This window comes from Dipodomys merriami, unplaced genomic scaffold (genome assembly GCF_024711535.1).
Source record: "Dipodomys merriami isolate MVZ:Mamm:240054 unplaced genomic scaffold, mDipMer1.0.p SCAF_11, whole genome shotgun sequence".
Classification (NCBI taxonomy): Eukaryota; Metazoa; Chordata; class Mammalia; order Rodentia; family Heteromyidae; genus Dipodomys; species Dipodomys merriami.
The window spans coordinates 48,462,124-48,489,408 of record NW_027202382.1 but is presented as its reverse complement, the minus strand read 5'-3'; the positions used below and the strand labels follow the sequence as shown (position 1 = coordinate 48,489,408).

The window sequence follows — 27,285 nt, the reverse complement described above, 5'->3', positions numbered from 1 at the left end:
GCTGTTTCTGCAGCTAAAACAGTGTTACAGCAGAAGTGCAGCCGGCCTCCCGTCCCTATCTCCAACGCGACCAAACGCAGCTTTCTGGGCAGCCCCGCCGTCATGACCCCCGCTGACCTGCCGGCACCCAGCCAGCCTGTGGTGGAAGGTGGGCACCGGTACCTTCTCCACCCCGAAGAGCCCGAGTACCTGTGAGTTGCTTATATGTACTATCCTAGTTCCTTTTTCTTGGTACCTTTTTTTTTTTTTTTTTGGTCAGTCATGGGGCTTGAACTCTGGGCCTGGGGGCTGTCCCTCAGCTCTTCAGCTCAAGGCAAGTGCTCTACCACTTGAGCCACAGCACCACTTTCGTTTTCTGGTGATTTATTGAAGATAAGAGTCTCATGGACTTTACTGCCTGAGCTGGCTTTGAACCAAGATCCTCACATCTCGGCCTCCTGAGGATTACAGGGGTGAGCTTCAGGGTATTTTTTAAGAAGTGATTGTCATCATTAAGAGCTAGTGTTTACGGATATGTGGACTAGATTGGCACTGAGTGGACGAGAAGATCAGTGGAAACTTGGGATGGAGATAGAGAAGTCTGGCTTGGGATAAACATGAACACATGCTGAGTGAGGGTGGGGTAGGAGCTTGTCTGTGACTCGGTCTGGAGCAGATTAACACACCCACTCACAGGGCGGTTATTTACACTCACACAAATACATTTATGAGATTTTACTGTGCTGAGGATAGAACCCAGGGCCTTGTACATGCTAGGCATGCTCCGTATCCCCAGACTGGGAGTTGGTTAGAATGGAAGGTGAGAATGGCACTCAAAAGCCATTTTAAGTCGTGCCTGCAGCTGCGTGACTGCCTGAGACCCCAGGCGAAGGAGCTGTCCATGTCTGGGTGGGGGAGGGGGGCACCGGCAGTGTTGGGCTGCAGGAGGAAAGGCTAGGCAGAGGCCTGAGAAGCTGCTGGGGCAGTGCTGTGGAGAGGCTTGGTGTCTTCTGTGTGGGCAAGACCCAGTGGCACTTCCCTGGAGCGGCAGTGGCTACGGTGGCTCAGCCCCGGACCAAAGTGGGTTGTTGGGCAGTGCTGGTGTTTGAGGGCAGAGCTATGGGGCCGGGGCCCGTGCGGGCAGCTCTGTGATCACACTGGCACTTGCAGAGCACACGTGGGAGCAGAGGTTGACGTTAAGCAGAACCGGTGTGACCAGGCTGACCTCTGTGACTGGTTTTCCTGTCACTGAGTTGTGAGGACTTCCCATGGGCCCTTCTCTTCTGCTCTGGTTTTAGTGAATGTGGCATGTACCACATGGATGCCATGCCGTGGTTTGTAGTAACGTTTGTCTATAGACAAATGTGTGGGGTTCCCCTGCTCTGCCCGGCCCCCTGGGCTCCCTGCACCTCCCCCTTCTTTGCTCTCCTTAGAGGCACGCGTGCTAGCTGTGGCTCAGGATGCCGAGTGTGAGCCTCTCCAGCCTGCCCTCACCTTGCTCCTTGTCCCGGCCCCAGTGGTCACCCCACTTGTGCGCGGGCTTCCTGCGGGGTGCCTGGGGCTTGCACGCTGTGGTGGCGGTGCTCAGTGGCCACACTGCTGAGCCCATCGGTGCTGCCTCTGTGCCTGGCGTGCCTTGCCCCGGGCCTCACGGTGGCCGTGCGGCCACGCACACGCGCACCGCTAGCCCTTCTTCCTAGGCCTCACCCAAGAAGTAGTATGGCTGCCCATACTTTCTGGAGGTCTTCGTGGGTGTTGCCACACTGCTCCAAAACATGCTCGGAGTTGCACTCCTGCTAGCAGTGTGGGAGTGATGGGTCGGCCACCTTTAGGTCGCTAATCAGCATTTGCTGAGTTGGTTCAGCACAGTAGCATCATCTTTGGGGTCTTTTTTTAGTCTGTTTTGAGATAGGGTCTTGCTCTTGTAACCCAGGCTGGGCTGACCTTGAACTTCCGGTCCTCTCCAGTGCTAGAATTACAGGTGTGCACTACCACATAGGTTGTGGTCTTCTTTGTCACTAAAGTTCACTTGTTTTTCACTGAACCAGTAATACATACATAGTCTTGAAAACTTTAAGAACAATTGGTTTTCCTACTTTCATTTTTATTGCTCAGAAGGTAGTCTTTGTTGTAGTCTTGAATTTTGTTTGGAAATTGGAAACCTGTTTGTGTCCCACACTATCACCAGAAGTCAGCATGTTCCCCTGCTTGCAGCCTTTGTATTTTTATCAATTTTATAGAAATGAATTCTTAGAGCCTCGGGAGTTGCTCCCGGCTCAGGAGGAGGTCACGGCAGGCTCTGTTGTTTCATGCTTTCCTTTCCAATTCTCTCTCCATTTAGTGGGAAAGGAACTTCCGCCTTTAGCTCTTCCCACCCTCTATTGCCACTGAGGCAGAAGCAGCAAAAAGCGGCACAGGCAGAGGACGCCCCGGGTGAGTGTGGCACCCTCTTCTTCCCCTTTCGTTACATCCTTCCTAGGGTTTACTAAAATAGTACGCCCCAGTTCAGTTTTTATTCTGACATAGTCTTTTCAGTTATCAATAGCAGAATCAATTTTAATCTATATTGCTGTGGCTTTAGAATGTGAGAATGTTAACAAAATCTAAGAAGCCTTGCGTAGTACACACGGAAATGCTGGGGTGTTCCTGAGCGAGAACTTACGCAGCGAAATGGTGACGTGAAGTTCTTTACTGTTAGTGCAAATGATTGCTATTATACCATGCATTACTTTCCACTTGAATTACTTGGAGCTGTGTTGTCTTGATGATCTGCAGTTTCGTGGACAGAGTCAGGATTCATCTGCTGGGGAAATGGTTATTGCGGAAAGGCTTTCAGGCTCACACTTGGTTACTTAGCACTGAATGTTCTTTCTTCTTCTGCAGATCAGCGGCATCGATCTAACTCTTTAACCCGAGTCGATGGTCAGCCTCGAGGTGCAGCGATAGCATGGCCAGACAAGAAAAACAGGTGATTCTCTAGAGGAGCCCTGGGGAGCCCCGCAGGGTCAGAGGCCCTCTCCCTGCCCCACACGGCCAGCACACGATGCCCTGCCACCTGAGTTCTCTCGTGGGGGCAACTGGGTTTTCCCAGAGACCACGTTACTTGGGTGGCAGCACGGGGAGTCAGATGTTGCGTTTCGCATGGTGAACAATGGCTCCGGTGTCCCCAGTCACTTGTAAGGGAGTGTTCAAAGAGGTCCTGGGACCAGAATGCTTGAAAATCACTGAACTGAAATCACCTGTGGTTTTCTTACATCTCACGTGTCGGGCATTTGTGTTCGCTCTTCCTAACTGGAATTTCCTCCCCTCCTCAGGCCGTGTTGAGGCTGGCTGGCTCGTGGATACATAGTATATCCTGTGGCTTTTTTCTCCCTGTTTCAGGCCTGTGTCCCAGCCAACACCTTTTGCTCTCCACCATGCTACAAGCTGTGAAGTGGACCCCAGCTCCGGTGACAGCATCAGCTTGGCCCGTTCCATCAGCAAAGACAGCCTGGCATCCAACATCATCCACCTGACCCCACACAACCAGCCCGACCCCGCTGCTGGCAAGAGCGACGGAAGGAGCCTCCTGAGCAATGTCAACATGGACGATGAGGAGGAGGAGCTGGTGGCCATCATCAGGACGGACGTGTCTCCCCAAGGTGGTGACCTGGAGGCCCCGCGGGCCTCACCTCGGGCGCTAGGCTTGATGGCCACTGCCAGGTCTCCCCCGAGGCCGGCAGACACCTTGGAGAGTAAGTCTGATAGTTTCTTCCTAGAGCCTCTGATGCCAGCAGTGCTGAGGCCAGCGAAAGAGAAGCAGGTGACTACGAAAGAGGACGAACGTGGGGAAGGGAGGCCCCGGGGGGCCCCAGCCAAGAGGGCTGTCGAGGGCACCCAGCCTCTGGTGCGGAAGAAAGCGGCCAGCAGCCACGGCGGTCGTGACTTGAACAGGACTTTCACCCCGATTCCTTGTACAGAACTTACTGTGAGCGTCGACCCCACTGAGGAGGGATCTCGGTTATCAGAAGCCACAGGAGAAGTGCATGGGGGGCCTGTGGCTGCTGGTGGATTCGATCCCTTCCCTCAGAGGCAGGCTGATGGCTTCTTCCTTCATGTAGGCAGGACTGACGAGGACACAGAGGGGAGGTTATACGTGAGCTCCCAGAGCCCCAGCTCCCACGATTCAGAGCCGTGGACGATCTTGAGGCAGGACTCGGACTCTGATGTGGTGGATGTGGACGATGCTGAGCAGGAGTTCCTGGGGGAGGACCGCGCTGTTCTGCTTCCCAGATACACTGGCGAGGAAGAATCGGCCAAGCTGCAAGAGGATATGAAGGTAAAGGAACACGAAGATAAGGACGACGCCAGCGGCCGCTCGAGCCCGTGTCTCAGCACGACCTCTCAGCTCAGCAGCATGTCTGTGGCAAGCGGCAGTGTGAAGATGACCAGCTTCGCGGAGCGCAAGCTCCAGCGCCTCAACAGCAGCGAGACCAAGTCCAGCACCAGCAGCTCCCAGAAGACCACGCCGGACGCGTCGGAGAGCTGCCCAGCGCCTCTGACAACCTGGAGGCAGAAGAGGGAGCAGAGCCCCACTCGGCACAACAAGGACCCTGCCAGCCTGCTGGCATCCGAGCTGGTCCAGCTGCACATGCAGCTGGAGGAGAAGCGCAGAGCCATCGAAACCCAGAAGAAGAAGATGGAGGCGCTGTCGGCACGACAGCGCCTGAAGCTGGGCAAGGCTGCCTTTCTGCACGTGGTGAAGAAGGGCAAGGCCGACGGCACCCCGCAGCCCCTGCGGCCCGAGCACTTCACCAAGGAGTACACGCAGCACAATGGCGAGGACGTGGGTGACGCGGTGGCTAACGCGGAAGGCTTTCTCAAGGAAGAGCAGAGAGATGCCAGTGAGGGTCCAGATGTGGACAGAGAAAGCTTGACGTTTGCCCAGCTTCATAAGCCCAAAGACCCCTCGGCTCTGCCTGATGTAGAGGTGCACAGGGCGCTCTCTGCTGCTCTCCTCGAGGACAGTGTGGAGGAGGAGGTGGTGGTGGACGTGAGCGAGGGGGACCTGTCCATTGAGAAGCTGAGCGAGACCATCAGCACGCTGCAGCAGGCCATACTGAAGATCTCCCAGCAGCAGCAGCAGCTCCTCCTCAAGTCCCCGGCAGTGCCCATGCCAGGCTCCAAAAATCACTCCCAGGACCAAAAAGTAAAGGCCCCTGTCCACTTCGTTGAGCCCCTGTCCCCCACCGGAGTGACTGGCCACCGCAAACCACCCCGGCTCGGCCAGGGCCGGAACTCACGTTCGGGAAGGCCAGCTGAGCTGAAGGTTCCAAAAGACAGGCAGCCGGGCTCCTCCCGGAGCAAAACCCCAACACCCAGTGTGGAGACGCTCCCACACCTGCGATCTTTTCCCCCAAGCAACCACCCACGGACGCCCTCTGACCCAGGTGTGGACAGTGTCACAGACTCTGGTGGGAACCCCTCTGAGAAGCATCTCTTTGACAGTTACAGGCTCCACGATGAAAGCAACCAGCGGGCATTGGTTCTGCCCTCCTCCAGAGATGCTAATGTGCTCTCGGAGCAGGGGACCTGCCAGGAGGGCTTGGACGCAAGCGTGAAAGAGGCGGGGCTCAGTGTCTCGGCCATCTCGGGCAAAGAGAATGTCCTTGTGGAAGAGCCCCTGAAGAGCAAGGCCAGCCTCATCGAAGTGGACCTTTCGGACCTGAAGGCCCCCGATGAGGATGGTGAGCTGACGGGCCACGAGAGCTCTGTGGTGCTCATCGGCGACGGCGACCAGAAGCCTGTGGTTGGCTTCTTCTTCAAGGTAAGCAAGTCCGGAGTGCATCTGTCTAGGGGCCTGGGAGGCCAAGAACAGGAGAATTGCAGTTGGAGGCCAGCTGGGGCAGGAAAGTTCATGAGACCCTCTTCTTAACTCACAGTTGGGTACAGCGGGGTGCACCTGTCATCACGGGCTAAGATTGGGAGGAAACTCTGTGAGACTCCACTTCCACGGAAGGAAGCTGTGTGGTCCTGCGCCCGTGATGTAGCGATGCAGGAAGCCGAGTAGGTGGGTGGTAGCTCAGGCCGTGCCCGGGCAGGGGGAGACCTTACCTCAGAACACCAGGGCTGGCATCGCTCAGTGCTACCATGCCGGCACAGCACTTGCCCTGCCCCCACTCCACAAGATACTTCCAGAACAAGCCAGTCTGTGGCTGCGGGCATGCCTACTACAAGGCCTCACCTTGCCAAGAAGAGCCACAGTTGTGGGTAGAACACCATGGCATGACTTGACCAGTACAGCTTTTCTCTTAGACCTGAAGTTTGAGTTTCATGTAGTTTTCTTGTTTTGCCTAATGTTTTTCTTTAATGGGGTTTCAGCCATTAAAAAATATAAAAATTGGTATGCCGGGTGCCGATGGCTCACGCCTGTCATCCTAGCTAGTCAGGAGGCTGAGATCTGAGGATCACAGTTCAAAGCCAGCTTGGGCAGGAAAGGCCATGAAACTCTTGTGTCCAATAAACCACTCAGAAAACCATAAGTGGTGCTGTGGCTCAAGTGGTTGAGTGCTCACCTTGAGCTGAAGAGCTGAGAGATAGCGCCCAGGCCCCGAGTTCAAGCCCCATGACCAACATACGTACATACACACATACATACATACATACATACATACATACATACATACATACATACATAAAAATTGGAGCTGGGAATATGGCTCAGTCAGTGGTAGACTGCTTGCCTAGCATGCATGAAGCCCTGAGCTCGATTCCTTAGTACCACATATGCAGAAAAAGCCAGACATGGTGCTGTGGTCTAGTTCCCAAAAATGGTGCAAAAAATACCTGGCTGAGATCTGGCCAGGGCAGAAGTCTGCTGTCAGGTGTCTGGCATCAGTCCCGGCAGACAGAAGCTTTAGGGGTGTCTTTGCTGTGTCATGCACATTCCATTCTTCTGTAGAGATGAAGGCGGTATGAGCTGGGCTTAGCTTGTGGCTGGCAGGGTTTGGTCTCCGGACGCCCTACACACGGGCCTCGGCTCACACAGACTGTGCGCTCCCATGAACACAGTGCTGGCTGTGGCCCGTACTGTGGAAAGATGCATAGTGCTTCAGACAAACTGCACTTGAGATGAGGTGTTTGGAAACTTGGACACTTAGTGCCTTTTAGATTAGCATGGCTTCTTTTTCTATTGTTTTGCGTTCAAGAAAGGTATTTTGCATTCATGGTTTGAAAAGAAGAAAAGCTGGGTGCTGTGGCTCCCGCCTGTCATCCTAGCTACTCCAGAAGCTGAGGTCTGAGGACTGTGGTTCAAAGCCAGCCTGGGCAGGAAAGTCTGTGAGACGCTTAGCTCCAATGAGCCCCCCCAAAACGAGAAGTGTCCCTGTGGCTCAAAGTGGTAGAGCGCTGGCTTTGAGAGGAAAAAAAAAAAAAAGCTCTGGGACAGCACCCAGGCCCTGAGTTCAAGCCCCGTGACCAACAGAAAATAAAGAAGAAAAGCTGTGGACCAGCCACACGTTAGGACCTTCGGAGTGTGCTGACATCGGGGCTGGCCGGCTGGCCGGCTGGCCGGCTGGGGGGTGTCATTCCATTGCTTCACTCTCACAGTGAGGGGACCCTACTTTGTAGGACGAGCAGAAAGCGGAGGATGAGCTGGCCAAGAAGCGGGCGGCCTTCCTCCTGAAGCAGCAGCGGAAGGCCGAGGAGGCCCGCGCTCGCAAGCAGCAGCTGGAGGCCGAAGTGGAGCTGAAGCGTGACGAGGCCAGGTAGCCCTGTCCTCTCCTCCCGCACAGCCCTCCCCCAGTGCCCAGGGGAGCAGGCTGGCTGCAGAGGGAGCAGGGGTAGCTGGGGCCAGGCGGGCATGTCCCCGTCCCAGCAGTCTCTCCTGGTCATCTCCTTCTGCTCCTCAGGCCTGCGGTCTCCTTTCGCCACCTGCTAACCACGAGTAAAGTCTGTGAGGCTCTCTCTTGAGTCCTCCCCTCCCCCCCAATGGTTTCCAGTTCCCAGCTATACTTTGTCCCCATTGTAATGCTGGGAACAAGATATTATGACCACAGTCACACTTGCCCCCCTGGATCTGCCAGGAGACCCTAGGAACAGGGCTGGGGCTGGGGGGCATCGGGGCATGGGAGTGGGTGGGGCTGGTGGTTTGATCTCTGGAAGAGCCCTTCCAGCACTGCCTCTCATGAACCCATTTTGCTCTCAGGCGTAAGGCAGAAGAAGACCGAATACGGAAGGAGGAGGAGAAGGCCCGGCGGGAGCTCATCAAGCAGGAGTACCTGAGGAGGAAGCAGCAGCAGATCTTAGAGGAACAAGGACTTGGCAAACCGGCCAAGTCCAAGCCCAAAAAGCCAAGGCCGAAGTCTGTGCATCGAGAAGAATCCTGCAGCGACTCAGGAACCAAGTGCCCCTCCACCCGTAAGGGGCACTTTATCTGAGCAAGGCGGGAAGGGGGTGCTGGGGTGCGTATGCATCCGGGGTGCAGGGAGGGGCCGGGTGGATCTGTTGAAAGCTTTGCCTGACCCTTGTCCCTGCAGCCGATAACTTGAGCCAGACTCATTCCGGCTCCAGCCTGTCCCTGGCCTCTGCAGCTACTACGGAGCCTGAGAGCGTTCACTCGGGGGGCGCCCCTTCGCATCGGTGAGTGCCCAGCGGCCCCTCGGGGCACCGAGTTCCGAGTGGGGATGGAGGAGTATCTCGCTGCTTTTCCCGAGGTATTATCAGGCCTAGATAGCTGATCATTTTTCAGGCTATTGGGAATTTTTTTTTCTGGTTTCTTCCTTGGCCTACTCATTTTTTGTCAGATAGCAAAGGTACTGATTTTCCTTTAAGAAAAATAAAAGACTGTTGTTTATTGTGCCAGACTTGGGGCTGTTTAACTCAGGGCCTGGCTGCTGTTTTGCTCAAGGCTAGTAGTGGTCTGCTACTCGAGCCACAGTTCTGGTTCCAGCCCTTACTGGTGGTTAATTGGAGATGAGAGTTTCATGGACTTTCCTGCTTGAGCTGGCTTTGAACTGAGATCCTCAGATCCTGTCTCTTGAGTAGTTAGGATTACAGGTGTGCGCCACTGTGCTTGCAGTCACCTTTTTTACTCTGGGCTTTAAGAGGCCCTGTCCAGCCCTGAGGCCTGGCCCACTCCTGTGAATTGTTGGCCTTTTGTCCTAATAGGGCCTGGCCCTGGCCCTCACCCTTGCCCTGGGTTCTCTCTTGTGCCACGCCGTCCTGTCGAACTCACCCACGCCCTGGTGTTCTCTGAGCCCTGGCCGTCCCGTCACCACCGTGTTTCCTGCCTCTTGTCCCCTGGTTTCTTGTCCTCTGGGTTTTTCAAGGACTCCCACTAGAACCTGGGCCTGTCTGACCAGTTACCCACCTGGGTCCCCCATTCCTGTCTGCCCTGAAAGTGGGGTCAGCTTAAAGTCAGCGCTTGTGTCGGGGCTTTTAGCCCTGGCATCTGTGTGCATGGTGGAGGCTCCCTGAGGGGATGGGCGCCAGCGAGCACCTGAGGTGAGGCCACAGTGTCCCTCGCCCCCTGGTCTGCTGTCTGGTGGACCTCCAGTGGCTATGGCGCCTGCGCCCTCGGTGAAGGCTGGTGGGGCAGAATGCTGTGGAGGTGCGGACCCCCTCCGCCTTGCATCACGGCGGCCTTGCTCTGCGTGCTCTGCTGGAGCGCCCACGAGCCGCCAGCCTGAGCGCTTGCCCAGCAGCAGCCAGGGGCTGGCGTGGTGGGAAGTGTGGCTTGTGTCTCTACTGTCCTTCTCTGCTCACAGAGTGGAGTCCTTGGAAGCCCTGCCCATCCTGAGCCGCAACCCGAGCAGGAGCACGGACCGAGACTGGGAGACGGCATCTGCAGCTTCCTCCCTGGCCTCTGTGGCTGAGTACACAGGTGACGCACACACACACGCTCCTTACACGGGTGACAGCACGCACATACGCATGCTCCTTACACGGGTGATGGCAGGTACATACACGTGCTCCTTACACAGGTGATGGCGCACAAAGCACACTCTTCTCACATGGGTGACTGTGCATACGCTTCTAGAGGAGGTTATCTGCAGCAGCCAACTAACTACCTTGGTGTTTGCTCTTTGGAATGTCCTTAACTGGGGCTAAAGGTGTTTTTCTAGTTCTTTGAGTGGAAAGCTGTGTGTGACTGCTGGTGGCCACCAGGGGGCACTGGAGAGCCTCTCCCCGCCACTGCCCCCACTGACCTCCGAGCCGCACGCTCGCGGCAGGACAGCTGTGCCTCCTTAGGCTTTTAGAAGTATTTGCTGGGCTTGTCGTTTTTATAGTCATGAACCGAGAAAGTGGACCCACATTCAGTTACCTTAGTCCTTTATTGTTTAACACTTACAACTGGGAACTTTCTCAGCTAGCTTTGAAATGGTTTGTATTGCTCATTTCAAAAAAGCATGATTATCTGTGATTGAGCCTTTCCATTTCTTGGTTCTGAGAAATCATTGCTTTTGTGTGTGTTTATGTTTTATAACTAATATTGCAAATCTTGGCCTGGTTTCTTTAGGTCCTAAGCTCTTTAAGGAACCCAGTAGCAAATCAAACAAGCCAATTATTCATAATGCTATATCCCACTGCTGTCTGGCTGGAAAAGTGAATGAACCTCACAAGAACTCCATATTGGAGGCAAGTACCAAATTTCATCATAACATTTTTGTGTGAAATGAAAGGTGTTCATAGATGATGAGTTCCGTTGGAGTGTTCTCTTTCTCTTATTTTAAGTTGTCCTGTTCAGTAGCTACTGGATGTGGAGGAAAAGAGGACCTTACTCTAATTATGGGCAGTGTTCACTGGGCATGGGGGCTGGATGGCCCAAAGAAGAGCGGCGCTTCACAGGAAGGTGCGCTGTGGCCGCCCGCGCTGCTGCTCGGGGTCTCTGTGATCGGGATAGAGCCAGGTCCTCGAGGCAGTTCCTTCCTGCCCAAGGGTGTGGGCCCATGTGGGGCGAAGGTGACAGGAGGTGACGTTCCCCCGGCTGAGGTGGGAGTGGGGAGTGCAGATTTTGCAAGTCTGGAAGATGAATGCAGGGCCTTGGGACGGTGTGAGTGCCGCACGGAAGGTCTGTGCAAGTGCGGAACACGGGGAGGTAGTTGGACAATCGATAGTGTGGCTGGAGATGGAAGCCACCGAGGGAAGCGCCCGTGGCCGGAGGCACCTGGCCCAGCTCTAGGCGTGGGGCGGGTGGCATGCTGGTTGTCTTTGGAGTATTCTCTCGCCTTCCCAGTGTATCTGCTGCTGGAGTGGTGTCTGGCTTTTGTCCCTTTGGGTTTTTTGTCTGTTTGCTTTGTTTTTTTTGTGCCAGTACTAAGGCTTGAACTTGTCTTCACTCGGCTTTTTTGCTCAGGGCTAGCACTGTACCACTTGAGCATGCCTCTAGTCCAGCTTTTTTTTTTTTTTTTTTTGGTCCGGTCATGGGGCCTGAACTCTGGGCCTGGGCACTGTCCCTCAGCTCTTCAGCTCAAGGCTAGCACTCTACCACTTGAGCCACAGTGCCACTTCCGGGTTTTTTTTCCTGCTATGTGGTGCTGGAGAATCGAACCCAGGGCCTCATGCATGCAAGGCAAGCGCTCTACCACTGAGCCACCTTCCCAGCCCTCTAATCCAGCTTTTACGCTGGTTAATTGAAGATGGAGTCTTAGACCTTGTTACTTGGGGTGTTTTGTTGGTTGTGGGCCTTGAACTCCGGGCCTAGGCACTGTCCCTCAGCTCTTCAACTCAAGGCCAGCACTCTACCATTTGAGCCACAGAGCCACTTTAGTTTTCTGGTGATTAATTGGAGATAAGAGTCTCACGGACTTTGCTGCCCAGGCTGGCTTTGAACCACAATCCTCAGATCTCGGCCTCCTTAGTAGCTAGGATTATAGGTATGAGCCACCAGCGCCCTGCTGCTTGGAGTGGTTTTGAACCATGATTCTCAGAATATAACCTCCTGAGTAGGTAGAATTACAGGCCTAGAGCCACCAGTGCCTGGCTTGCTTTTGTCACCATAAGGAGAAGATGGTGGACTTACCAAATGGAAAGATCTGGAAGGTGGTTAGGATTTGCTCTGCCTTTCGCAGTTGGAAGCCTTAAGTCAGCGATGAGGAGGAAGGAGGCTTCATCATCTAGTTAGGGTGCTGCTGCCAGCTGACTTGTCCGGGACAGCCCTGCGAGTGTGTGGACAGCGCCAGGGGCCGTGGGGGCCGCTGTGCCATTTTCCCTTCTCTTGGACGTGGGGAGAGTGAGTGCTGGCCACGTGGCAGCTTGCGTGTGACGTGTGGGATGCTGCCTTCTCCCACGCCCTCCACAGCCCAGCACGGCCTCGCATTCCTGCCACCCACGGGGCCTGGGCTGGCGGCTCATGGCTCTATTTCCCTGACTACTTCATATTAGAGGTGCTTTTTCCTTTCTCACCTGAACTTAGGTAAGGTCTCCATTAAATGGATAAACCCTGATTGCCCAACATAGGAGACCATAGTTGATGTGTTAACGGCTTTCCTTACAAGGAGGTACCTGCCTGGATGCTCGCCTGACCTGGTTCAGCAACCCCTGCACGGGGGGGTGATGGCCATGTGTTTCTGTCTCTCCTGATGCAGGAGCTGGAGAAGTGTGACGCCAACCACTACATCATCCTGTTCCGCGACGCCGGCTGCCAGTTCAGGGCGCTTTATTGCTACTACCCCGACACCGAGGACATCTACAAACTCACCGGCACGGGGCCAAAGAGCATCACCAAAAAGATGATTGACAAGCTATACAAATATAGCTCAGACCGAAAACAGTTTAACCTAATCCCAGCCAAGACCATGTCTGTCAGTGTGGATGCACTCACGATCCATAACCACCTGTGGCAGCCCAAGCGGCCCGCAGTGCCAAAGAAGACCCAGACTCGAAAGTGACGCAGCTACAGGCGCCTGTGGGGACATGCCGATGGCATCGTATTTATTATTCTCACCCTTGGGTACGAAGTGTGCAGAGTCACAGACCTGTTTGACCAGAAGTCCTTCCTTCCTCTCCCTGCCCTCCCTGGCAGGGCTGTGGGGCAGGGAATGGGGGGGCAGACACGGGCTCCAGTGGGTGGCGACGCGTGCCCTGCTGCTGGGAGGCCTCGGCCGAGGGCCGCAGGGCAGCATGGTCCCAGGCCTCCTCTCCCCTACTTGAATTCTTCAGGATAAGATAATGTGATCTGCTCTCTGCGCACCCCCCCCTTCCCTCCCCCGCCCTGCGCACCCTGTTTGCACATTGCCCGGCGCCCCACGTTGGCTCCTCATTGGCCAGCTGCGTCATTGGTGATTGCAGGGCCAGGGCCTCCTCTTGGGTCAGAGTGTTTGAATGTCTTCGTAAAAGGAGTTCTTATGGAAAACCTTTTTCATTTGAAATTGTATGATATTTATTGACTGTGTCTACTGCCAACCTTTATAAACACTCCTAAGATTTCTGAAAAAAATCCTTGTTCCTTGCTGCTCAGAAAAAGTTTACCGAAAATATGAGTTCACTAAAGGCACTGAAATCTGAAAAGTCTGTCTTCTGTTAAAATAACGTTTACAGATGTGGAGATGATTTTTGTGGCACACGGTCGTGGGGTGGCAGGGGTTGGCAAGCAGGCACTGGCTTCCTTCTGTGCCAGCGGCCGGCCAGCCATGGCACAGGTGGCGGTTGCCGGCGTTAATAAAGGCAGGTTTGGGTTCCACAGTGCATTTCGCTGGGCGGGCTCTCGAGAGGCGCTGTCGTGGGAGCGGGTCCCTTGGTGGTGCGAGTGTGTGCAAAGTGTGCTGCTGAGCACGCAGCCTCAGGTGAGCTTGGTCATTTTGTTCTGCTGCCGCTTTAGGAGCCGTTGCGTGGCTGCCCGCAGCTATCCCGAAACTCCACGGGAACGCCACGTGGGTTCCCACAGTTGGCTGGCACCCCAGCACAGACATTCACAGGGAACTGGACGCCCCGCCAGGGCCAAGCCACCAGCGAGGGACCAGCCGCTGAGGGCCCAGAGCCACTGAGCCTAGTTTTGCACACGCCTTTTTGGGAATGTTACTTGAATCTCTCTCAAACTGCAGAAAAATGGATGATAATAGAAAAAGTTAAACAAGTGTCACTGTTGATGTTGGGTAGACAGACAGGGAGCACAGTGCAGCGCGCTGCCGAGCCAGGCCCGTGCACACTGCGTATTTCCTGTCAGGAGTGACGCTGAGCATTAAAGTCGGTGACGTCACCACGCTCTCCATACGTGTGCTTCATTTCTCACTGTGTGCTTGATGTATGTCACCTATTTATTTTGACAAAGCACTGACACATAATAAAGTAATGACCTGGCTCGCTTCATGTCAGTCCTGTGTGCCGTTGTCACGATTCATTCCGCTTTGAGACAAGGTCTCTCTCTGGCCCAGGAGGGCTTCAGCCTGAGCTTCCCAAGTGTTGGGATTGCAGGCTTACGCCCCTGGCCTGGCTCCACACAGTCTGTAACCTCACCTCACCCCATCGAAGTCTGGAATTGATGGTTTCTGATGAAGAGTTAAACACCTTCTGGCTTGGAGATAGGAGATTGCATTCCCACCCGGCTTGGGATGCGATGCTCCCGTAGCCTGGTGAGCCTGGCGTGTGGGATTTGGAAGTATGCCCCAGCGCGTGGCTGGGGTGGCTGCTGTCCAGGCTGCTTGGCTGGGTGGCTGAGAGCCATTCCCTGCCTTTTGCACTGGCAGAATAGCCAAGTGTATTGTTAGTTTCAGATTTGTGGTGCTGGTGATTTTAGGCCCTTCCGGCTGGTGGTAGTAACGCTGGCGTTTCGGGTCTGTCGCTGAGCTGTGTGTTGTTTATGCGTCCTGTGATTTCCAAGCTCTTAGGTGTGGGTGCTGAGCTGCAGATTTCCAGCGCTGGGAAGGTAGGAAGGACCTTTCTCGTGTCCCCTCAGGTTTCAGGCAGGTGGTTGGTTTTTTTCCATCCTCACTCTCTGTAGGCAGGTGCTCTGTCACTTGGGCCGAGTCTCTAACAATCTTGCTGGACTTATTTTTTAAACATGGTTTCGTGTCTTTTCTGGGCTGGTCTGGACCAAGGGCCTTCCACATACCTGGGAAGGCAGATGCTTGAGATAGAATCTCACTGAACTGTGTTCCTGGGCTTGCCTCAAACCCCAGTCCTCCTTATCTCCACCTCCCAGATAGCTGGACTTGTAGGCATAAGCCACCCAGCCCATCCACATAAACAGTGTTGACTAGCTGTGCCACCCACCCCAGGTGCGACTTTATACAGAAAGCATCCGCTAATGGCTTAGTACACGGGGGAGGGGAGCTGCATGGAGGCTGAGGAGCCAGGAGTGGGGCTCGGGATGGAAGCAGTTTTTCGCAAGCGCTGGTGCAGACGTGGCCTCCTAGGGTGCATGCAGGGGTGGGGCATTGACCCACGAGGAGTGCAGGGGTGCTGCTGCAGCCCCCCCCCCCGCCTCTCCTAGAGGAATTGGCAGGGGCCATGCCACCGGTGGAAGCCCCTGGGTCCATGGAGGAGCTGTGGTTTGAGAGGAAGTTTGGGCCTGGGTCACTGCACACTGCAGAGGATTCTCACCCTCGCTGGTTGTGATTGTCCAGGGGGGGAGGGGGTAAGGGTTCAGGGGCAGAAGCTGCTCTGGCCGAGAACCCAGTGCCTGGGTGCCAAGTTCCTGCTTGTCTAGCTGTGCCAGTGTCACTGTCACCGGTGGCCTCCAGCGACGGGGAGAGCGCCTCGGTCTCCTTCCTCCCGAAGGAGCAGATTAAGGTTAACCTCTCCGCAGTGTCTGTCCTGAGTAGCAAAGGATGTCTCGTATTTTGCCAAAGCCAAGAGCGATGGGGCTGGGTGAGTAGGGACGGAAGAGTTCACGGCCCAGCAGCCTACGGGCAAGGCCAGGCCGGGGTCTCTGCTGCTGCTTCAGAGTCACCACGGTTTCTTTAGTGCAAACCAGTTTGTCTCTGACACAGCCAGCTGTAGGGAAACGGGCAGGGAGGCTGTGCCAGGAGGGTCTAGTAAAATAAGCAATGCATTCTGGTGGGGATTGCCAGCCCAGGGTGGGCATGCCAGGAAGACCGTGCAGTCTGTGACTCCGGAACAGGTGGTGGAGGCTAAGCGTGTGTAGGACGCGAGGCTGGCGGGGGCTCCCTGAGCAGGTGGGCTGCCGAGGCCGGGCAGGGCATGCTTGGCGTGTCTCCTAACGGCCATGCTGGGGACCGTGCAGTCGTGGGAGCGGGGTCAGCGTGGCCAGTGGACCTCCAGCAATGGGGTCATGAGCACTGATGGTTTGGGGTGGCAGACGCGCCTGAGGCTGTACACGTGCCCCGTACTTGAGCGCACACTGTGCCTGCTCTGAAAACAGCCAGGACACATGTCCTGCAGGACGGCACCACATGGCAGTGAGCTCGCACTTCAAGAAGCTGCCGGGCTCTGCACCCGAGGGTCTCACTGGCCACCTGTAGAGGGTCGGGCATCAGCCTTAGGATTTGGGCACAGGGTGGGTACAAGAGCTCCTGAGCCTGTGGGCAGGACAGGTGTGGGTAGGTGCACAGGCCACCCTGCGTCGGGGGGGGGGCAACTACAGCAGGATCCACCAGACAGATGATAGATGCCGGTCACCGTGCGGACAGGTGAGCAGGACACCGCCTCCCTCTGGGCCCCGAGCCCAGGCCGTCCTGATGTCCACACACCCCATGGGCACCTGGCACTCAGCCAGTGGGCCAGGAGACCACCTCTACCTGCTGGGCTGAAACATGGAAAAGCCATGCTGGTTCCAAAGGGGAAAGCGTACCTCGGACAGCGAAGCCCAGGGGGTCTTTAGAGTAGCCACCTCCTACACAGGTGGCATCCAGGACCTGGGGCCCACATGTCCTCCCTGTGGGACAGGGCGTGTGTGAGGGGCCCCCGGTATGCCTGGGCCCACTTCCCACCTCTGCTCTTCCAGCCCGTCTCCTGCCCAGGCGGCTGGGCTGGGCACCGTGGACTCCTTTGGAAAGCTCGGACCCTGGCCTGGAACTTGCCCAATCTGGTGTGATATGGTTGTTGGTGGTTTTCCTATTTCCTAAGCCAGGAAGGAAGCAGCAGCTCCTCCAATATCCTGGGCTTCTGCTCCTGGAGGTTCCTGTCTTCTTCCGTGCCATTCTCAGCCGGGCTGATGGGGGCAGGGGTCCTTTCTCCTCACAGGAATTCCTTAAATCACGTCCACAGCCCCGGTGTGGACAGCAGACCTGCGGGGCTGTGACTCGGAGAAGCGGTTGCTGTTGGACTGACACACATCACCATCTCTTAGTACTGTAATTGGCCTTCTTTGGATGAGCAGTGATGCCAGCATCTCTTTACTGGTCCTTGGTGTTTTCTCATTCTGTGAAATAGTTGTTTGGTTGGCTATTTTTCTGCTTTTTCTAACTAATTTGGCTTTTCATTCTCTTTACATTGTCTTATGATAAACAGACATTCTTAAGATTTATAGGGCTGTCTAGCCAGTGCTTGTTTCTTGTGTTTAATGATCTCTCTGCCACAGGTCATGAAGGCACTTCTTTTAATTATTTTTATTTTTATTTTATTGTTTGTCAGTCGTGGGGCTTGAACTCTGGGCCTGGGCACCGTCCCTCAGCTCTTCAGCTCAAGGCGAGCGCTCTACCACTTGGGCCACAGCGCCACCTCTGGCCTTTTCTGTGTATGTGGTTGGTCCTGGGTCTCTCTCCCTTAGCCATTAAGCCTCCATGTGTGGCGAGGCCCCCAGCCCACCCCGAAGCCCACGCGCAGCAATGGCGGTGTCCTCTCCCCACCCGACATCCTGGCAGCCTCTGCTCTCACCGGGAAACTGGCTCCTCAGGCGCTGAGGCTAGGTTGGATTTTATCAGATGCTTTTCATGAGTTGAAATGGTCTTTATCCTGTGAAGAAGCTAACTTTATTGACTGTTCCCAGCATGTAGATGGCCTTGTGTCCCTCAGATAAGCCCAGCTTGGCCTGGATGGCCTCTGGTGCACGGCCGGATGGGCTCGGCCTGCGAATGGCCCTCCGTGTGCGCTGCTGGTCGAGTGTGCTTTCATTTTACTCATTTGTGTGCCCGGAGACAGCGTGGCTCTTGTGGCTCTTTCCGGTTCGCAGTCGCGTTGTGCTGGCTGAGTGGCACCGGGTGTGCCTTGCACGCGCCTGGCGGTGGCGCTGTCTCATCTGCTGTGGCTGAGGGCAGCGCAGAGGGCAGCCTGCACCTGCGCAAGGGGCACTCACCCCACACAGCCCTGGCCTCCCTGTAGGCGCCATCTTCTCCAGTGTCTTGAGTTCCCTCCATGTCTGCGTCCTAGTCCTTTCTTAGAAGGCAGTGGACACATCGGGTTAGGGCCTAAAACTTTCACGGTGCGCCCCCGTGTGGACAGCTGACATTTCCCCGGGCAGGCTGACCTTGGGCAATGTCTCCCACGTTTGCATTGTGGACTCGGAGGCTCCAGGGGAATGGCAGCGCACGCTGGCCACAAGGCAGGTGTTCCTCTGAGCCCGGCATGGCGGCTGCATCCCGAGGCCTGCTGGCAGAGGCTCCCTCGGGCCCCGGGGTGTGAGGTGGCTCACTGGCTGACCTGCTGGGAAGCTGGCGCCTGCCCGAGGAGCTCAGTTTGGAAGTGAGGACGTAGGCCTGAGCAGGCCCAGTGAGAAGTGCCTCAGTTTCCCTGATGAGTGGAGTCCTCACAGGATGCAGAGGAGCTGTCACCGCCACCGTGGGGAGGGCGGCGCTCCACTTTGTGTCCAGGTTAGGGGCAGGTTGGTGAGCGAATGTGCTGAGCCAAGGCCCAGAGGAAGCGCGGTGGTGGCACAGCCTGGCTGCGTGCCGTCCCTGCGGAACTGCGGCTGGTGACAGTGGCGTCCCCATGTCCTGTGTTGAGGAGGAGCCTGGGATGTGCCAGGCTGCAAAAGGGTGCAAGTGCGTGGGAGGCTTGCTTGCCATTTCCTAGTGGCCAGGAGACCCGGGGACCAGGGAACTGTGCACACTGCCCCCCCCCCCGCCAGCCCCATGGGCGTGGATGAAGACCCTGGGCTCTGGACCAGGGCTGGGGGTCCTGGTCTGGACAGGACAGGACGGTGTCCTTCCTAGCCCAGGGAGGAGCATGGCGGCTGCGGTGGAGGCCGCCGTGGCCCTGGTCTGGTCCCCTCTGCAACAGCCCCAGGCGGGAGGCTCTGTTCCAGACGATGCCTGAGCCCCACCCCACCCCGGACAGCCCCCAGGCTCCCACCACTGTCCCACGATGAGGTCCCTGAATGCCTGGTTGGGCCTGGGGCTTGGGTCTGGGATGCCATCATTCCCTGAAACCTGGCCCCAGGCTCTTGAGTCCTCAGTCCCCAGGTCCTGGCGGCGGGCGGGGTGGGGCTGTGGCCCTGGGCTGGGGCAGTGTATGACCAAGACGGTATCTCAGCATGGTGGCCAACCTGCACCCCGTTTCCTGCCCAGACCCAAGGCAGCTCTTCCCCAGGACGCGGCCCAAGGCCCGCCCTGCCCCCGCGGCTCCCTGGCCTGGGGTATTGCACCAGTGTCTGTTTCCTTTGAGACTGGGTCTTATTTGCTGTCCAGGCTGGCTTTAGAGCTTGGGGTCCTCTTGCCTCAGTCTCCTGAGTGCTGAGATTACTGGAATACGCTACCACACCCAACTCTTACCTCACTAATTCACTAAAAAGCAGAGTCTGTGCTTGTGAGGATCTGGACTTGAACTTGAGCTGTGGAAGGAAAAGTGCTCCTGTGGCCATCTGTGCCCAAGGCCTGGGTTAAGATGACGTCGGAGGAGGTGAAGGTGGGGAACTGGTGGAGGCTGGGGCATCGGGCGGGGGGGCGGAGACACTGCTCCTGCCCCGCACGGTCCTCCCACACAACATAGCATGTCCACTACGTAACTGGTGTGTCCCACCTACATAACGCAGCATGTTCCGCCTCGGTAGCGTAACGTGTTCTACCCACATAGCAAGGTGACGCAAGCCACAGCACCTGAGACTCAGTGGCAGTATTTGGAGCTGCTTTTCTCCTAGGTGAATTAGAAGTAAAAACCATAGAAGATTTCATGCTCGTATGTGTTCTGGAAGCCATGGCAGTGTATCAAGTCTCCCAGTCCGCTGCCCGGCTCTGTGATCACCGCACCTGCCTCGGGATGTCCGGGGAGGGGCGGGGGAGAGCCCCGTGAGGACTGACGGAGGCCGGCAGGCAGGGGCTTCTCGGGGGCTGATAAATGAGTCCAGGACAACCAGAGAGGCCCATGTGTCCCCCAGCCGGAAGTGGAGAGCACAGAAGGGCGTGGGGTCTGGGTGGCTTTTGTTGATTTGAGTTCATAGCAAGCAGATCCTGCTGTCCTCCGGTCCCTGGCCTGTGTGAGCACTGCGCAGAGCAGGTGCCCCGGTCCAGGCCTGGCTCCTCAGTGGCGGCCCCCCTCCCTCCTCCCTGGCAGCCAGAGGCCCAGGCCGTGAGCTGCTGGTGTGCCCTAGGGGACAGACTCTGACTCCGAGGGAGGTGCTGCTCTTCAGATGACTCCCAGGGGCCAGTGCTTGTCAGCAGGGGGTCTTCGGGCTGCCCTGTGTCCAGCCTGAGCCCCGGTGCCTCTCCTGGCCCCAGTGTCTGGCAGCCTGGCACCTGGCAAGAGGCGGCCACGGACACTGTGAGGCCTGCCTGGGCTTCCTACTGCAGAGACAGGGCTGGCTCCCACGGGGGTGGTAAGCCATGCACGGACGGAGCCAGCTGGCAAGGGCCCAAGGCCCAGCCTGGCACTCTACCCGGGTTTGGCCTTCCTGCCCTCCCATGGCCCGCTGTCCCCACAGCACCTGCTGGGACAGGTCTCGCCCCGGGTGGGGACAGCAGCTCAGGACCCACATCGTGTCCTGTGTGGCGGAAGGTGCCTGGGAGCCACCTTCCTCCCCAGCCACCCCCTGCTGGCAGGAGGCCTGTGCCAGGCTCCTGCGGTCTTCTGCCTCACCCTGGTGGACACAGGTGAGGTGCACAGGGCCACCCACGACACCTGTCCCCAGAGGCAGAAGTCCCCCATGGCTGAGCTGTGCTCACATGAGCCCAGGGTCCCCGCGCGTCCCCTGCAGTACCCACGGCCACACATGTCTGCAGGGCTGTGCTGCTGGGCTGGAGGGCACAGCAGAGGCGCTAACCCGTCACGTAGGGTGGCTCCGTCCCCCAGGCCCTGAGCAGTGACGCCCTGGGCAGGCAGCGCTCACGCATGGCTGCACGGTGTATCATTTAATAGAAGGTTCCAGCTCTGACAGTACAAACCACAGGCTGCCCAGAATCACCCTGAAGAGTCTGGAGCCCCTGGGACGCCGCGGCGCCCGCGCGGATTGTGCTTCTTGGATCAGGTGTTAGAAACGAGGCGTTGCTTTGAAAGTGAATCGGTCTGTGGAGCCCTCCGCCCGCCCCACGGCCCCGACGCTGTGGCTGGAGAAGCCGGTGTGGTAGCAAAACGGCCTTTCCGTCTCCCATGGCCATGGCGCCCCGTGGATCTGCCCGGCCCCTCCACCTGCGGCTCCACGGCCAGCGGCCCGGACCTGCGCCTGCCCCGCCGAGTTTCTGTAGCCTGGAAGTGCGGCACCGTTTGCCGGCCCCTTCCACAGGTGGGGGCCTCACCCCACAGAGCCCAGCGTGGCCCCCGCCATGCAGAAGCTGTGATCAGAAGGAAGCGCTGGCAGGTGGCCGTGAGAACACCGCTGGCCCCCGGTGGGCGCGGGGTGCACGGAGGGGCCCCCGGCAGGCGCGGGGTGCACGGAGGGGCCCCCGGTGGGCGCGGGGTGCACGGAGGGGCCCCCGGCAGGCGCGGGGTGCACGGAGGGGCCCCCCGCCAGGTTGCAGGCCTGAGCCTCCCCCGAGCTCTTGCAGCCCCTCTCGGCAGCCCCGGCCTGGCATGCAGTGGCGGTGCCCAGGCCCACAGTTCTGTGTGGACACCTGGCCTGGCCCCGGTCACGAGTTGCGGTGCATCTGTGTAGCAACTTGGGTCCTACACATTTGTAAAAAGAGGTTAAAAACACGCTGTGCCGGCCTCCGCGTCTCGCTCCGGCCTGGGAGGCTTGTGCAGCCCTGGCGGGCAGCACGGCCCTGCGCCGGGCCTCCCCGCAGGGGCTTCGCTGCTCTGCTCACAGCTGCGTCTCATCGCGGGTCTCCGGGTTGCAGGATGACAGCTTGTGGCTGCAGCTGCTCTTCCGGCTCTGGGAGCTGCTGGCCATGTGGGCCAGGGGGTCTGAGCGGATGAGGTACCTGCAGAGGACACCAGGGAAGGGGCCTGGGGTGTGGACTCCTGTGGGTTGGGGTATCTAAGACCCTAGGCCTAGCCCTGCCCAGTGTCAGCCAGGCCTGGGGGCCCGCAGAGTGGGCATGGACGGGACCACACGGAGTGGGCATGGACTTACACAATGTCATTGGGCTCCAGCCTGGTGTCAGGCGGGGGGTTGATGAGGACATAGGACAGCGTGTTCTGCTGGTCGTTCATCTCGTCTGGAAAGGACATGGTGGGGTCACCACAGCACTACAGGGCCAGAGAGCCAGGCAGCGGAGACCCCGCCCCGCCCGGGCTCAGCTCCGCGGCTGCTCCCTGCTTAGCTCTGCTTAGGTGACACCGGCAGTGAGAGCGGCGACACTGACACCGGACGCCCCTCCTCCACGCTGGCCAGCGCACGCCCACCGCACATGTGCATACTGCACAGCCGTTCCTCACATGCCTGTGTCCTGCAGACCCGTGACCCGTGCACGCGGCACACACACCCGGCACACACACCCTCCCTGGAGAGCCCGGAAGGTGCTATCCTCCCCAGGAAGTGGGCGGCCACTCACCCGCACTCCCCAGGCTCAGCCTTTGCTTTGGACCCATCGCCCCGGGAGCAGCGCCCCCTTGCCCGCAGCACTCACTGCCCGTCAGAGTCAGCACCAGCTCCCGGGAGAGACCAGTTCCTACACCCCGAGCACCACAGCCAGCGGGCCATCCCCGTGAAATGCTGGCAGGGCCCTTGCATTCACTAGCCTCAGTGTACCCATCAGGTGATATCCATGGGGGACCCTCCCCCCAGACTCCAAGAACAGACAGAATGACGGTGAGCCAGGACAGAGCAGCCTCTGCTGCTCCCGTCCTCTCCTCTCCGCTCCTGGGAAGCATGCTGGCCGCAGCCACCAAGGACTGTGCTGGCTCTGAAGCTGAGGAGGCTGCGCGGGCGGGGCCAGGGCACCCCTCTGAGCGGCTGTGTGGGCACTGGACCAGCTCACACAGCCCCATGAGCCGTGGGCACGGCCTGCTGCGGAGGGCCAGGGCACCTGCTGGAGTTGGGAGCCGGTGGCAGCCCGAGCCGGAGTCCCGCTGCACTGGCCCCGTGGCACGCACCTGCCTGCCACACCGCGGGGTCCATTCTGCTCATGCCGGCGGCTGAGCAGGACGTGCGGCCTCCCCGACAAGCCCCGTGAGCTCGGGACGGGCCGCGGGCCGGTGCCCTGAGCCCCGAGCCCCGAGCCCCAGGCTCCAGGCCACAGCAACCAGCAGAGAGCCGTGCTGTGGCACGCACCCCACTGAGATGAAAGCGAGGCCCGCGTGCATCCCCCTGCCCCCATCGCCCGTGCGGCCAGCTCTGCTGTCACACAGGGACATCTGACACGGACAGAGCTCCCAGCAGCACGTGGCCAGCCCTGACTGTGTTCTTTGAGCTGCTAGGAGGAGGTGGAGGAATGCCAGGCCTCAACTGTAGTGCCAGGGATGGGGACGTGGCCGGTCATGTGCCACGGACTTCACTGCCCCGGGCCTGGAGGCCCGCTGGCCCCAGGCGGCCTGGGGTGCCCCTGTGCCTCACGGCTGGCGGCGGCAGTAGCTGCAGATGCAGGCTGGGCAGGGCAGGGCAGGGCATTGGCTCCCGGGAATGGCCACTTGGTGCGGGCACCCCATGGACTCTTCCCAGCACCTCAGGTCTCCACCCCCCCCCCACCATGGCCTGCTTCCTGCTTGATGCTTCTGCCTCTGCTGGCCAGAACTCCCAGACCGGGCCTCAGGCTTCCGCCTGCTCCCCCCTGACTCCCTTTGGGGCCAGGCTCCTAATCTCTGAGCTGGTGGTAACTCCGAGGCGGGGTGGAGGCCAGGCCGGCGGGGCCGGGCGGGGCGCTGCAGGCCAGGCTCCTGACTGCTTCCTGCAGCCCAGCCCTGCTCTTGGAGGCTACTGGAAGCCTGGGAGCAGAGGCAGCACTGAGAGCCTCCAGCCTGGACTCCACCGGAGGCCGCGGCGGGGCGGGGCTGAGGTGTCTTCCTGGAGGAAGTGGGGTGCCCATAGCCCCTAAATCCCCAATGGGAAACGGAAGCATGCCTCAGCACTGCCGGGGACGGTGTCACTGTCCCCCCCCCCCCACAGGAGGGCAGCGCCCGCCTGCCCCACGGCCCCGCCCTCACGGCAGGTGCTCATCCCGGATCAGCGCAGGCCCCGCAGGGCCCGAGCTCTGGGCGTGTCACGAGCTGCGGGCGGGGTCCGCTGCGGCTGCAGGGGGGGGGATGGGGCGGGGGCCTGCACGAGGAGCGTGGAAGGTTCCGGGGAAGCCTGCGGCTTCAGGGCCCTGCCTGGCAGGGAGCCGGAACCCCGCTTCCACCTCTTCTGGTCCCTGCCTCGCCCTGCAAGGGGTCGGCTTGTCCCGTGTGGCCTTGGGAGTCCACCAGAGCAGAATTACCTTGCAAATATCCCAGGTTTACCCGATTCATGACATCATAGGCTGTTAGATTTGCTACGTCCTCTACAGAACACACAGGAGAGGCACAGACAGAGACAGAGAGAGAGACAGGTCAGCGGGCCGCGGCCGGCGGTGGTGCCGCGCAGGGGCGCGGGCCGGCTGCGCCCGGCGCCGTCCACACCGGACTGTGGGACCAGCACCGGCCGCCTCAAAAGCAAGCGAACTGCCAGGAGGAAGCCGCCCCTTCCCGCCAAGCTGTGCGGGGGAGCGGGACTGAAGGCGGAGCCGGGCAGGACTGCGGGCCTGAGCCTGGGTGGTCAGCTCCGAGGACAGGCGGCAGCAGGGCACCGAGGCAGGGTGCGTGGGGGTCTCCAAATGTGGAGACCGGCCTGCCACCCCAGCTGCGTCCACAGGCCACGCGTAGACAGGCTGGTGTGGCCGCTCTGCTCCACTCCCCAGCCCCTTGCTCTCCCTCAGCAAAGGACTGCTGTGCGTGGCCAGCATGTCCACACACGCGCGCAGCTGGCCCCTGGCACAGCCCGGGAGCCTCGGACCTGGGCCAGGTGGCCAAGCAGGAAGCAGCGGGCGGGCCTGGGCCACCGCGGTGCTGAGATGCCCGAGGGTGAGCGGGGTCAGCAGCTGGAGCCGGGCGCTCAGGCCGCTCTGCCCGGTCAGCCGAGGCAGCCCACCCAGAGGGGAGAGGGGGCGACTCGTCTCCTCCATCAGCTGGGGTGCTCATGGTCAAAGTCACATGCATACCATCCCAACACAAGGCACGGGGAGGGGGGAGAAGGGAGGGGAAGAGAGAGAGAGGGAGAGAGAGAGAGGAGTGCAGCAATCCATGAGGCAGCAGACACGGCTGGACACGGCCAGCCAAGAAGGATGTGGGGGAGGGGAGGGGAATGTCGTGGTGTGGCCATTCACCGTTCCCCTAAAGGATGCCCCTCGCTGGCTGCTGGGAGGGCAGGGTGGGGTCTCCCTGCCCCTCCTGTGCCCCATCCACAGGATGGGTGGAGTTGACCTGTGTACCCCTCCCCACTGCCCGGCCCAGCCCTGCCCTCATGTCACAGGTGCGGACGAGGCCGCCGCGTCGGGGTGTGAGCTGTTTGCCCAGCCCCTCCATGCCCCCGCCCTGGGCCTGGCCAGCAGTTACTCATCCCTATTGCCCAGGCCCCGGCTGCCCGGCCCTGGCCCTGCAATGGAGGCCAGGTAGTGTGGGAAGGGTAGACCAACCGTGGGCCGGGAGGCCGCGCCCCTCGCTGCCCCCGGGTGGCCGCTGCCCTTACCGTAGCCCGTGGTGGGCAGCCCCAGGTGCTTCATGCGGTTCTTCACCAGCTCCGAGAGCTCCTGGCGCTCCGAGCGCCGGTAGAGGCTGAGCCGCTGCTGGTTGGTCCACTCGGCGGCCGGCGCGGGCCCGGCCTGCCTGCTGCCCCGGCGGCTCAGCTTCCGCGCCCACTGCAGGCTCTTGCGCCGCAGCAGCGGGTGCTCGGCGGGGTCGGCGCTGCCCGCCTGGCGGCCGTGCACGCTGCCACCGCCCGCGCCGGTCCGCACGCCCCAGGGGCCCTTGGTGTCCTGCGTGTCCTCACAGTCCTCCATGTTCACCGAGATCTGGGACTGGGCAGGGGGGCAGTGCTGTGGGCGGTGGCCTGGGTGGGAGATGTTGGGGCCCCAGGCGGCCTGACCTATGACCTGCCCCCGGCGCTGTGCCTGAGGGTGCGCCCTCCCTTTTGTGGGGTTGGCTGGGCCTCTGAGCCCAGCATACCCTGGCTTTGTCTCAGGATGGTGGCCGCCTCTCTGTGCCTCAGTTTCCCAATCTGTGGATGGGCCACAGAGATCTTTCAAGTTACATCCATGAGGGTCAGGGAGAGCAGGGGGTATGGCTGGCCGAGCGTGGCTCAGTGAGCCTCTCGTGGGGTGCTGGGGAACATGTGAGGACCCATCAGGGAACCTAGGGGGCTCGGGGTGGTGGGGGCCACAGGACAGGCAGCTGTGGGGTTCCCCTTCAGCACGGAGCGTGGTGGGGCTGTGGGCTGGGGCCAGGCCAGGCCGGCGGGGGTGGGCCGGGCCCTGTGCTCATGCCATCCTCCGTTTCTCCACCTCCGCAGCCTGCCCTCTGAGCTGCCCCCTGCCCACATCCCCCGGCCACTTCCCAGGGGAGCAGCTGGCGGGAGCTGTCCGGGAAGCACAGGTGCTGTAAGGCAGCGTCCACGCGGGCTCCCGAGGTGCTCACCTGGGCTCTGAGCTCATGGGGCTGCAAAGGAAACCAAGGCCATCTGGGTCCCGGGGGCCACCTGGCTCTCTCCACAAGCCGTGGCCCCTCAGCGGGCAAGGGGGCAGTGTGGGCTTGCCCGCACCCTCCTGCCACCCTCAGATGCCCTGTGCCTGTCCCCTCGGGAAGTGGCTGCCCCAGCCGGAGGAACACGCGTGGGGCCGCGCGGCGACTGGAAGGGACCAGCAAAGGCTGAGCCACCGTGCCCTCCCTTTCCCCAGGCAGGGTGGCAGAGCACAGGGCGGTGCCCTCCGGCTCCCGCACCTCGGAGAAGACGTGGCACTGGGTCCTGTAGATGCCAATGGGGATCTCGGCGCTGGAGGAGCAGAGCTTCTGGAAGAGGCGGCCATAGGTGCGGATCCACAGGTCATCCTCGGTGATCTTCATCTGCAATGTCAGGAGCCGGGTAGAGGCTGCTGGACGCTGCTCGGCGCCCCC

At 59.4% G+C, this 27,285-nt stretch overlaps 2 protein-coding genes across 8 annotated transcripts in view; one reads left to right on the top strand and one right to left on the bottom strand.

Moving 5' to 3' along the window:
- The window catches only part of Camsap1 (calmodulin regulated spectrin associated protein 1), a 59,385-nt gene extending 45,121 nt beyond the window's left edge, over positions 1 to 14,264 (top strand). For all 3 annotated transcript variants that reach the window (XM_070015031.1, XM_070015032.1, XM_070015033.1), the window contains 10 exons: positions 14 to 191; positions 2,321 to 2,412; positions 2,863 to 2,947; positions 3,361 to 5,785; positions 7,588 to 7,724; positions 8,165 to 8,376; positions 8,496 to 8,598; positions 9,726 to 9,841; positions 10,478 to 10,596; positions 12,546 to 14,264. In XM_070015031.1, the coding sequence (XP_069871132.1) occupies positions 14 to 191; positions 2,321 to 2,412; positions 2,863 to 2,947; positions 3,361 to 5,785; positions 7,588 to 7,724; positions 8,165 to 8,376; positions 8,496 to 8,598; positions 9,726 to 9,841; positions 10,478 to 10,596; positions 12,546 to 12,848 (3,770 nt within the window). In that variant the 3' untranslated portion in view covers positions 12,849 to 14,264. The remainder of the gene's footprint in view (positions 1 to 13; positions 192 to 2,320; positions 2,413 to 2,862; positions 2,948 to 3,360; positions 5,786 to 7,587; positions 7,725 to 8,164; positions 8,377 to 8,495; positions 8,599 to 9,725; positions 9,842 to 10,477; positions 10,597 to 12,545) is intronic.
- A 6,865-nt stretch (positions 14,265 to 21,129) lies between these two features.
- The window catches only part of Kcnt1 (potassium sodium-activated channel subfamily T member 1), a 48,336-nt gene continuing 42,180 nt past the window's right edge, over positions 21,130 to 27,285 (bottom strand). For all 5 annotated transcript variants that reach the window (XM_070015029.1, XM_070015030.1, XM_070015028.1 and 2 more), the window contains 6 exons: positions 27,112 to 27,234; positions 26,809 to 26,829; positions 25,865 to 26,192; positions 24,579 to 24,641; positions 22,298 to 22,382; positions 21,130 to 22,145 (listed from right to left, as the gene is read on the bottom strand). In XM_070015029.1, the coding sequence (XP_069871130.1) occupies positions 22,025 to 22,145; positions 22,298 to 22,382; positions 24,579 to 24,641; positions 25,865 to 26,192; positions 26,809 to 26,829; positions 27,112 to 27,234 (741 nt within the window). In that variant the 3' untranslated portion in view covers positions 21,130 to 22,024. The remainder of the gene's footprint in view (positions 22,146 to 22,297; positions 22,383 to 24,578; positions 24,642 to 25,864; positions 26,193 to 26,808; positions 26,830 to 27,111; positions 27,235 to 27,285) is intronic.